The 12,029-nt window shown below is 41.3% G+C and overlaps 1 protein-coding gene across 1 annotated transcript in view; it reads right to left on the bottom strand.

Moving 5' to 3' along the window:
- The window catches only part of Axdnd1 (axonemal dynein light chain domain containing 1), an 80,474-nt gene that overhangs the window by 16,589 nt on the left and 51,856 nt on the right, over positions 1–12,029 (bottom strand). Inside the window, exons 18-20 of the mRNA XM_050135123.1 lie at positions 7,584–7,792; positions 5,125–5,221; positions 3,014–3,124 (exon numbers count right to left, since the gene is read on the bottom strand). Of these exons, the coding sequence (XP_049991080.1) occupies positions 3,014–3,124; positions 5,125–5,221; positions 7,584–7,792 (417 nt within the window). The remainder of the gene's footprint in view (positions 1–3,013; positions 3,125–5,124; positions 5,222–7,583; positions 7,793–12,029) is intronic.

The following is a 12,029-nucleotide window of genomic DNA, read 5'->3' as shown; positions in this document are numbered from 1 at the left end:
AACTTTTTTTTTTGAGACAGTGTCTCACAATACAGTTCTGACTGGCTCAGGACTCACTGTAGAACTTAGAGAGATTCACTTGGCTCCTGAGTCCTGGTATTAAAAGCAAGTACCACCAGACCCACTCTCCAACATAGTTTTTAACGGCAAATCATTAAAAGCATTCCTGCTAAAATCAGAAACAAGAACAACAGGGCTGGAGAGAAAGCTCAGGGGTTTAGAACACTTGCTGCTGTTCTAGAGGACTCAAATTCAGTTCCCAGGACTCGATCAGGCAGCTCACTCTTGCCTGTAACTCCAGCTCCAGAGGCTCCATTGCCCTCCTCTGGCTTTCAAAGCTTCCTGCATGACTATACACACATATATACATATACACATGTACATAACATGAATACACACACAAAAAAATTCATCTTCAAAAAAAGGCTGCTAGCTATCTCTATTATTTAACATTGAATAAGAAGAATCAACACAATTTAAGCATTAAAATGCCTTTAGAAATTATCAAAATTGATAGAAAAATATAAAACTATTTTTGTAGATGACATTATTAATATATAGATAACAAAAAGGACCAACTGATGACAAGCTGATATAATTTAGTAAATTCACATCATATATAAGACTAAAATAAAAAGTTTATAATATATAAAATAGCAAAATAAAACTTTCAGATATATGCAAGATGAGAAAATTATTAACATTTATAAGCATAAAAGTACACATTATACCCCATGTTCTTGGAAAGGACAATTCAACATTTTAAAGTTGACTTTCTGAGTTAATATATAAATTTAACACTATCCTAGTTTTTTAAAATATCATTTTTTCTAGAGCTAAATTATAGAGAAATGCTGAAAAAATAAGTGAGGAAGGCTTCGTCCTATTGGATACTAAAACATCTGTAGTAGAACACTGTGGTGTAGGGCTGGAGAGATGACTCAGAAGTTAACACCAAACGCTATTTCTTTTCTTTTCTTATCAATATTTATTGAACTCTACATTTTCCCCTGCTCCCCTCCCTGCCTCTCCCCTCCCCACTTCAACCCTCCCAAGGTCCCATACTCCCAGTTTACTCAGGAGATCTTCAGAGGAAACACTTGCTCTCTCAGAGAACCGGGATCGGTTTGCATCGCCCATGCTCACAACTGCCCGTAACCCCCGCTCCAGGGAACCAACGGCCTCTTTTAGACTCCACTGGCTCCTGCACACACACACACACACACACACACACACACACACACACACACAATTTTGGAAATGAAATAAATCTTAGAAAGTAGAATTTTGTGGTAATAATTCACAAATAGATAGATCAAAGAAAAATAATAGAAAATCCAGAAATAGACTTTAAATAATTTTGAATAAGATGTGGGCAACACAGAAAAGGTTTTGTTGAAGATGCATTTTTCAAGGTAATGCTTAAAGTCCTACAAATGTTTACATAGAAATGTCTCCTTCCTTCTCAGACCCAGGGACATTAATATGTATGCTATCAGATCATACTTGTGAGGTATGGCTGTCATAGCAACAGAAGCTTCTTCAGAACTAATTGGAGGTAAATGCTCTTTAGTCAGAGACTGGAAGACTATGCGACTGCCGTTAAATAATCATTTGCATTGATCTGGGCTCATCGGTGAGCAGGGGGAAGTTAAAAACCACAGGATTAGCCAGGTCTGATGGCTCACACCTGGAATCTCACACTTAGGAGCCAATGAAGGAAGACTGTCACAAGTTCAAGGCAGAGGCCAACCTATCTCAAACAGTTCAAACCAATCTGTGCTGCAAGTGAGCCCATCTCAAACACACACAAGAAACTGGATGAATACAATACCATGTAGAAAGGGAGTGAGCACATCCTAAGGCCAGAGTCTCAACACATCACATACAGGCAGAAGTCGAAACTAACCCAAGGATAAAACCCAGGAACGTCTATCTTGTAAGGAAAGTTCATCAAAGGAATGAACAGTTACGAGACAAATGCTAAAGGGAAACCGGGTTAAATGGGGACTGAAGGTTCTAGAGCAGGCAATAAAGCCCCAGTGACTCACAGTAGATTTAGAATTTTAACAGAACCCACCGTGGGCCAGGATGCGGCTCACAGGTTGCACAGCATTTGTTAGGTCCTGGCTGAGATCAGCACCATTACAAAAAGTGATTATGATTGAAGGAGAGAGAGAAATGAGGCAAGAATCAAAGGATATACTTTATAATACGGAAGGAATGACCACATTTATAAAATATTTTCAGGTTGGCAGATGGAACTGCTGGGAAGATGTTGAAGATACAAAGGAGAGAGGATATTCCATAGACTAAACACTCAGAAGAAGACGTAACCCTGGTGGCTGCAAGGAGGGTGAGCATAGAAGCAGATGGTCCGAGGAAGATTTAAGAATTCCCATCTGAAAGTCATCTTCCCTTAAGACGTAGATTCAAGCTGGGCATGACAGTGCATAAGACTGGCAGATCTGTGACTTTCAGGCCAGGCTGGACCACATACTGACTTTAAGGACAGCAAGACCCTGTCCTTTAAAAACGAAAATAAAAGCAAAACAAAAAAAAATGGCTCAACAGCTAAGAGGGCTTACTGCTCATGCAGAGAACCAGGTTCAGTTTTCAGCATCCATACCAGGCAGCGCACACCTGTACACAACTCCAGTTCCAGCAGATCCAAAGCCCTCGTCCAGGCTCCATAGGTGCACACACACACACACACACACACACACACACACACTCAAAGAGCAGAGGGGGACATAAAAACAAATCTTAAATGTATTTTAAATGCTGTCTACATAGAGGAGTCTCTTCCTTAGAAGGGAGAAGAGCTGCTGATGCTCCCGATCACAAGCAAATGCTCTTCTGGTGGAGCCTACACTGAGGATGCAGAACAGCAATTGCAGAAAGATGCTGCAGCTTACCCTCTGAGATGCAGGAAGAACCTGAGTATGACCTTACTAATGACTGTTCCACCCCTTTCCTTACCAGTGAACTAATGCCATCATGTGGTAAATACCTCTTCCCCAAGCAGCTGCTCTGCTTCCTCATATTTCAGTAATCGTATTTTCCTGCCTTTGATGTCAGAAAGGAGGTGCGAACAGGTGCTGATCCAGTCGTAGCATTCTCTCTGGGAAGAGACACAGTGTAATTACTGTGGGGAGAAAATGAACTATACCAGTTCAGTCCTTGACTCCCACTGACCTGCGAAGCACAATTCCTCTAACTGCAGTTCCTTTTTGTTCAGTTAATTCAAAGACTTGCACAGAGGGTCTTACTACAAACACAGGCCTCCATCACATTATCTCTCACTAACCGGGTTTGTGATTTGGGTTGGAATAGGATAAAGTATGGTAAGGTCCTATAAAACCAGATGCAGAAGGATTCCTGGGTTTACTAACATTTAAATGGTCTGTCCTAATAAGTTTTATGCAATTGATCATATCAACATGATTGTTTGCTAATAACAGTAGTGTTGGGTGAGAGTTACTTCTGAGATTGAAATGTTCCATCTTGCAGGGAAGCCCTCTTAACATTTGAAATAAACAACTCAAAATGGCTTCAGGAAGTCCCTGAAACCGACCAGATTCACTAGGCCTCCCTCCTTCCCCAAGAGAATACAAGTAGTAAAGACTGTTGAGGTTTACTATCAGACAAACCCAGTAGCAGAGACCAAACGAGCTGCCCGAGAAAGGCTCCCATCAGCTGACACCCCTGGAAGGGACACTCTCCAACCTGCTGACCTGTCTGGAAGTTGTACAGTATGCCCCAGGTTCCCAGCTTGTGTGCTGTCACCCATGTTGGAGTGGGCTTTGGTGATACAGCTGTCTCTGAGTGGTTTTTTTTTCCTTTAAGTAACCTCTCATTTGTATTCCTATAAGTAATCCCAATATAACTCACTGATCCACCACATTAGACACTGGTACAATCGTTACTTTGGTCTGCCATGGGCTCCCTATCTGGAGTTAGTAGACATGTTTAGGAAAAGCCAGTCACACAACAAATTGAAATAGCAAACACATTGATGGATTTTAGTTCTACACCAAACTTTTTTATTTTTATCTTATTTTTTTTAAAGATTTAATTATCATATACACAGTATTCTGTCTGTATGCCAGAAGAGGGCACCATATCTCATTACAAGTGGTTGTGAGCCACCATGTGGTTGCTGGGAATTGAACTTAGGACCTCCGGAAGAGCAACCAGCGACCTTAACCTCTGAGCCACCTCTCCATCCCCGTATACCAAAGTTTTTTAAGTATTGTGTATATATTGGTATCAATCAAATATTTATTGAATCAGTGAGGTCTAGGTTCAATGAAAGAATCTGTCTTAATAAGTGGAAGAGTGCTCAAAAAAGACACCAGATGTCCACTTCTAGACTCTACACACACACACACACAAACACATGTGTCCACACACATGAGAAAACATATACAGACATGCATATCATACACCATCTGTAACTGTAGTCCCATAGGATCCAATGCCCTCTTCTGGTATGCATATGTACATGCAGATAAAACACGCATATACATAAAATACGTAAGTAAAACATGGACTACATCAACTGTCAGTGAGGATGTGAAACAAATGGCCGTAGTATAAAATGACTTGGTCACCTTAGAAACATATAAATCCTATTCCAAGAGAAGAAAGCCAATGTCTGTTCAAAGACAGTACATTGAAGTTTTACCTATAATAATCAAAAGTTGGAAATAATTCAGGTGTCCATCAAGAGATAATAGATAATATATATATTATATTATATCCATACAGTAAAATACTTGTGTTGTTGTTTAGGTAGGACACATCCCCTTAAACGGCTCCTAAAGTGACTGTTTGGCCCACACCTGGTAGTCCTATTGAGAGGTATACAAGAGGGTACCAACTTCATGGATAGGTTAGTCCATTGAGAATTTTTGAAGAATGGACTAACAGAAGGTGGGATGTGGTTGGAGAAGTGGGGTTTCTGTCTTTGAAGATCACATCCTTGGTCCTGAGTTCAATTCCCAGCAACTACATGATGACCCTGGCGCCCTCTTCTGGCATGCAGCCATGCATGCATAAGAACACTATATATATGATAAATAAATCTTTTTCTAAAAGGAGCAAGATAAAAACCCTTACCCTCATCTTATCCAGCTCCTGAAGGTCCTTAGCAGGGTTCTTCTGTAAGTGAGCAGCTCTAGTCAGAACCATCGCTCTCACCATGCCTATGCAGCAACTGGAGAGACAGAGACGGAGATGAGCGGAGAGAGTGAGCTCAGGTGAGCTCAGTCCCATCATGTGGACTTGGTCTCCTCCTTCCAAGATGGCACTATGGGGAGGAAGTGAAGCTGCAGGAGGTGGGTCCATTGGAGGTGTGCCCTGGAGTGGACTGTGTTAGCCCTTTCTTTTCCCCTTTTGCTTCCTTGCTATGAGATGAGGAAGCTGTTCTCTCATGGACCCCTGCAGTGACAATGAGGTGCTGCCTGGCCTCAGGCCCAAAGCACTGGGGTCAAGATGTCACAGACTGGGGCATTTCAAACTGTAGACCAAGATAAAACCTTCCTCTTTATAAATTAATTATCTCAGGTATTCCATTACAGTAATGAGATACTGACAAACATTCCCAGCATGGCTGACTCATCACTGGTCTTTTCAGTGCTTAGAATCCTGACACCGCCAACCATGATAGCTTCGTGTAGTAATACAGTACTGCTTCACCAGGACAATAATTTGTCCTTGCTAAATTTCTCCCCTTTATCACCTTCCTGCCCTTCATGCCTCACCTTTGAACATTTGTGACTTGAATTGAAATAAAGGACAGATTCAATTTGACAGTGCTCCAATTATATGAGTTACTTCCAAAACTACAAGTAAACACAGGCAGCTCTCAATTTAATCCACAGGTTATGATTTTCATGTCCCATCTTTACTTGATTTGAATCTTCTAAATCTTTTTTTTTTTGAAATGGTATCTCAGGTAGCCCAAACTAATCTTAGACTTAACTATATAGTTAGGCTGTCCTTGGACTCTTGATTCTCCTGCTTCTGTGTCCTAAATGCTGGGATTAAAGGTGTGTACCACTAAATCCACATTTTGTTGTTATTGTCTTTGTTGTTGTTGTTGTTGTTTGGTTGAGTGGTTTGGTCTTTGATTTTGTGAGACAAGGTCTCTCCATGTAGCCCTGAACAACTCTGAGGCCATTCCCGAGGCCTCTCAGTCTTGGTGCTTTCCTCTCCCCTGGAGACCTAACAACTACACATGCACGTACTGGAATGTTGGGTCCTTGTGGATCTTCTCCAGATAGAACTCAGTTATGGGGATTGGGGCAAGATAACCCTCAGATGTTGACTCAGTCCCTGAAATAGGGTCACAATGACCCACAGATGCTTCCCCTTACCCTGCCTGATCTGGCAACCATTCTCCCACCCTGGCTCAGTTCAGTAGCCCTTTGAATAAGCCAATCATAATAGTTGAAAAATAATCCCCAGGTTCCCGGATCCCCTTTATTTCCCCTTCTATTTCTATAAAAATAGCCTGTTACAGCTATTCAGGGTCCTTCTCCTCTCAAGGCTGAAGGGCCCTGTCACGGCAGTAAATAAAAATCCTCATGCACTTACTTCAATTGTGGTGTGAGAGTGGTCTCCTTGGTGATTGGACGTCAGGGTCCAACAGCCCTAGCTGTCCTAGAGCTCACTATTAGACCAAAGATCTGCCTGGCTCTGCCTCCTAAGGACTGGGATTAAAGGTGTGAGCCATCACACACAGCTCAGGTTTTTGCTTTTTTGTTTGTTTTTGCTTTTCAGTTTTACAAAAGATAATTGATTAGTATTTAGTGAAACACAAAAGTTATGTATTCAATTTTTCATGGAATTGGAAATACCTTGTTTTATTCTGCTTTCTCTCTCTATATGGTGTGTGTGTGTGTGTATGTGTGTGTGTGTGTGTGTGTGTGTGTGTGTGTGTGTGTGTGAGGGGGGAGGGAATGAGGGGGAACAGAGAGGAAGAGAGAGTCTTGCTAAACTTGGAGCTTACTGTTTTGCTAGACTAGACTGGCCAGCAGGTTTCGGGAATCTGTCTATCTCCGCTTCTCTCAGGCCCAGCACTATGGACAGATAATGCTTGTCTTTTATGTGGGTGCTGGTGATAGGCCCCAGGTTCTCATGCTTACAGGGCAAGCACTTTGCCCACTGAGCCATCTTCCAAGCCCCAAGACTACAAGCGTCTTAAATGTTTCCCAGGACATAAGGTGAAAGATATATCTTATTTATGCATGTAAGCCAGTCCCTTTTAAAAACTGACACTTGGGTCTGCATAGCACACTTCCTATCCTCCCTTTTCCAGTACTGTTTCCAAAAGAATCCTTCACTGCCACTGGGCACAGTGTTGAAGCAAGATGGAAACCTGAACTAGAATTTCCTTCTTTTTCTGAGACAGGATTTCATTACATAGCCAGCCTAACCTTGACTCACAACCCTCCTGCCTCAGTCTAGTATTTCCTTCAAGGCCTTAACATCCACCTCTTGTTCCTGCACTGTTTGTTTACCTGCCATGCATTAACCTTCAAGTAGACAGCAATGCAGAAAACAGCAGGTATCACCTGTATAAGTAGGCGGAGTAGCGTGCCAAACGCTTGGCCAGTGAAATTGCATTTAACTCTAATTCTGCGACTCCTACTTCACGTTCCTTTTTGGTCTCTAGATCCTCTTCATCCAGCTTTGGGAGAGTGTCTTGGTCAGAAAAGTCAGGAAGCATTACGGTCAGCAAATTTACCATCCACTGGATCATAGCTATATGCAATTCATCCATCTGTTAAAATGATTACAATCCAAATAGCCATTTTAAAACACAAAAGCTACATCACATTTAATTTAAACATTAAAGTTAATAAACGAGAAGGGCTAGGGAAGATGATTCAGCCTTTATAGCACTTCAAATAAATGCTGGATGGGCATGCCTCCAAGCCTGTAACCCCATATCTGGAAAACAGAGACAGGGGATTCCCCAGAGCAAGTGGGCTAGCAAGACTAGCCATATAGATCTGCTCTAAATTTTGTCGAGAGACCTTGCCTCAATGAATAAGGTAGAAGAGTCACTGAGGAAGATATTTGGCACCAATCTCAGGACTTCACACATATACTCACATTCACCTGCACACACATAAGCATGAAACACACATACACACACACCACTCACATACACATGAAAAAAAGACAAAAAATGAAGAATGGTCTTACCTATGTCCAATTTTCAGCAAATCATAATTACTTAGCTACTGTAATCTTATTTTTTCACTATCTTGTTGCTGTGGGACAATGGTCTGTAGCCTGTCAATTGTATTTTAATAATCAGTAGCCAGGCAGGTAGTATAGGTGGGACAACCAGACAGGAAGTAGAGGAGGGAAATGAGAACAGGAGAATTCTGGGAAGAGGCAAGCTTGGTCAGCTGTCCTGATCCAGCCACAGAACAAGCAAGATGTGACTACCTCTCCAAAGAATGTACCAAGCCACATGGCTAACAAAGACAAGTATAATGGGCTAATATAAGTTGTAAGAATAATAAGAAGCCTGAGCTAGTGGGCTAATCAGTTTATAACTAATGTAGACCTCTGTGTGATTTCTTTGAGACTTAATGATTGCGGAAACTGGGAAAGACAGGGAAAAAAAACAAAAAACAAAAAAACAAACAAACAAACAAAAAAAAACTCAGACAACAGATGTCACCCAACATGGGGCAACTGCATCCACATAAAGCCTGAGAAAGCTTGGGAAGTAATTTTAGACAGAAAAGAATAGACTTAAACGCGGCTTCTTAATAGCAGCATTTTTTAAGTGGGCTTTGTTTGCTAGAGGCAAATGTGTCCCATTTAAGGGAGGCTTTCTGACTCAGCTTTAGCTGCAAAGCCTTGTAGCTCTTTTAAGAGGCTCTGCCACAAAACACTTAAATGATTTTGATGAAAAGCTGACTGCATGTTTTTTTGGTTTTCAGCTGTAGCACAAAAAAGCTGTGCCATTTCAAAATGCCTGCTTTCTGGGCTGTCCTGCCAGTGCAAACTCTGACTCTTTCAGGCAAAAGGTTCAGCTACAGAGCATTTGAGTGTGGTTTATAAGCACACTGCTGCAGCTTGTTGAAATAGGAGCGGCGGGGCTGCGTCCCCGGCACCCGGCCGCCCGCATGGCTAGTTTATACCCAGAAATAATTACACGGAAACTGTATTCTTTCAAACACTGCCTGGCCCGGCTAGGTCCAGTTTCTTATTGGCTAGCTCTTACATATTGTTCTAACCCATTTCTAATATTCTGTGTAGCCCACGAGCTGGCTTACCAGGGAGGATCTTAACCTGCATCTGTCTGGAGCGGGAGCATCATGGCGACTCACCCTCAGCTTCTTTTTCCCAGAATTCTCTTCTGTCTACTCCGCCTACCTAATTTTCTGTCCTATGAGGGCCGAGGCAGTTTCTTTATTAATAAGAAATCACTCCCACATCAGCAGCTTTTTGCTGGCAGGGAACTTGAAACACCATAGAGTTGTGCAATAAACATGGCTCCAGCTGGTACCTCTGCCATGAAGCTGGAATCTCAGAAAGCTAAGGATTGGGCTGGATCCAGCTGTCAAAGCCATGGTTTTAATCCTCTCTGTATTGCTTAGCAAATTAAAGACTCACGTGGTCAGAAAAAGAGAGAGATATAGTAAAGATAGATTCAATGACAAAGAAAACCTCTAAATGGTTTACAGTATGTTTAAAAATATATATAGGCTTTTTTTTTTTTTTAAAAAAAAAAAAGGATAAAGTCCTTAAAAGAAAAAAGAAAACAAGAGAGTAGTTGGGTGTGGTGGCATATACCTTTAATCGCAACACTTAGGAGGCAGAGGTAGACAGACCTCTGTGAATTCCACTTGGGAGGCAGAGGTAGGTGAATCTCTGTGAGTTCAAGGACAGCCTGGTCTATAGAGAGAGTTCCAGGACAGTCAAAGATACACAGAGAACCTGTCTCAAAAAGTCAAAAAGTAGGGGGCTGGAGAGATGGCTCAGTGGTTAAGAGCATTGCCTGCTCTTCCAAAGGTCCTGAGTTCAATTCCTGGCAACCACATGGTGGCTCACAACCATCTGTAATGAGGTCTGGTGCCCTCTTCTGGTCTGCAGACATACACACAGACAGAATATTGTATGCATAATAAATAAATATTTAAAAAAAAAGTCAAAAAGTAAAAGTAAAAATAAAAGAAATAGAGGTTAAAATAAAGCCACGTAAATATAAAAAAGACACAGAAAGTCTGGATACTGAATGTTATTATGCTGTCTTTGAATTGTTTGAATGCTGAGGAAGGAGAAACAGCTGTTAAAAGATATTTGCTTATAAATGCTGCTTAATTAATCCAAGATAGGTATTTTAAGAATACCTTGACTTCAAAATTGAAGTCAAAAGATGTGTTACTGGGGGCTGGAGAGATGGCTCAGAGGTTAAGAGCACTGACTGCTCTTCCAGAGGTCCTGAGTTCAATACCCAGCAACCACATGGTGGCTCACAGCCATCTGTAATGAGATCTTCTGGTCAGCAAGCATACAGACAAACAGAATACTATATACATAATAAATAAATAAATCTTTTTTAAAAAGATATGTTACTTTGGAGAAGAGGTTTTGCTTTTGTTTCCACAGAAAATGAGAAGCTATGGATTTATTCTGAGTTAAAAAAAAATCAAGTTTGAGCAAGGAAGACCACCTGAGAAATCTCCAGTAGGAACAGATGGCCCAGATGTCTGAGTTCTACATCCAGAACAGATTCAAGATGCTGCCTGAGATTATCAAGCCTCACAGGATACTCCGGTCAAGACTTAATCATAATTCTACATTTTTTTCGGTCCCCATAAGATTATCAGTGCCCCCAACCAGTAGGAAGTAGCCTAAAAAACTATGCCCACATTTCCCAAAAATGAACTATGGATATTTTCCTTTGTTTAGAATGTTGGTTACAAGTTGTTATGGCTAATGGTCAGGAGAAAAGCCAAACAAAGGATATTAGATTCAGAGTTTTTTTTTTTTTTTAAAGATGTAGTGGTGTGGGACAATGGTCTGTAGCCTGTCAATTGTATTTTAATAAAATGCTGATTGGTCAGTAACCAGTCAGGTGGTATAGGAGGGACAACCAGACAGGAAGTAGAGGAGGGAAATGAGAACAGGAGAATTCTGGGAAGAGGCAAGCTTGGTCAGCTGTCCTGATCCAGCCACAGAACAAGCAAGATGTGACTACCTCGCCAAAGAATGTACCAAGCCACATGGCTAACAAAGACAAGTATAATGGGCTAATATAAGTTGTAAGAATAATAAGAAGCCTGAGCTAGTGGGCCAGTTTATATCTAATATAGACTTTTGTGTGATTTCTTTGAGATTTAATGATTGCAGGAACTAGGCAGGACAGAAAAACCTCAGACAACAACTTGTGTTAAATTGGTGTTTGCTTCTTCTGCTTGGCCAAGGATGTTGTCACTAAAGTTCAAGGTTGCCAAAGTGCCCAAAGCACTCTAGTGCGCTACAAATACCTACTTGTTAGGACAGCAAGCGTTTAAAAAAGTGTGTAAATCTACCTATTTAGTATTCTTAATTGTCAGGTGTTTCTTTTGGCTTCTGAATTTGGCAATACTGAGTTGCAGAGATGATGTGTGATGTCCTTCTACATGTGTTGCTTTTATTGGTTATGAATAAAGCTGCTGTGGCCTATGACAAGGCAGAATATAGCCGGGCTGAAAGAGATAAAGAGAGAGAGTAGGCAGAGTCAGAGAGATGCCATGTAGCTGCCAAAGGAGACAGACACCAGATCCTTACCAGAAAGCCACAGCCTTGTGCCTAAACACAGATTAATAGAAATGGGTTAATTTAAGATATAAGAGTTAGTTAATAAGAATCCGGAGCTAATAGGCCAAGCAGTGTTGTAATTAATAGAGTTTCTGAGTGATTATTTGGGTCTGGGCAGTTGAGAAACAAATGAGCAGTCTCCACTTACAAGGCCCCACCATCTGCTACTAGTTGCTTAATAGTGATATAGA

The sequence above is a fragment of the Alexandromys fortis genome, unplaced genomic scaffold, assembly GCF_014885135.2.
Source record: "Alexandromys fortis isolate MF-2015 unplaced genomic scaffold, M_Fortis_MF-2015_v1.1 scaffold_21, whole genome shotgun sequence".
Lineage (NCBI taxonomy): Eukaryota > Metazoa > Chordata > Mammalia > Rodentia > Cricetidae > Alexandromys > Alexandromys fortis.
The sequence above is the reverse complement of the archived record's forward strand: the minus strand, read 5'-3'. Positions and strand labels throughout refer to the sequence as shown.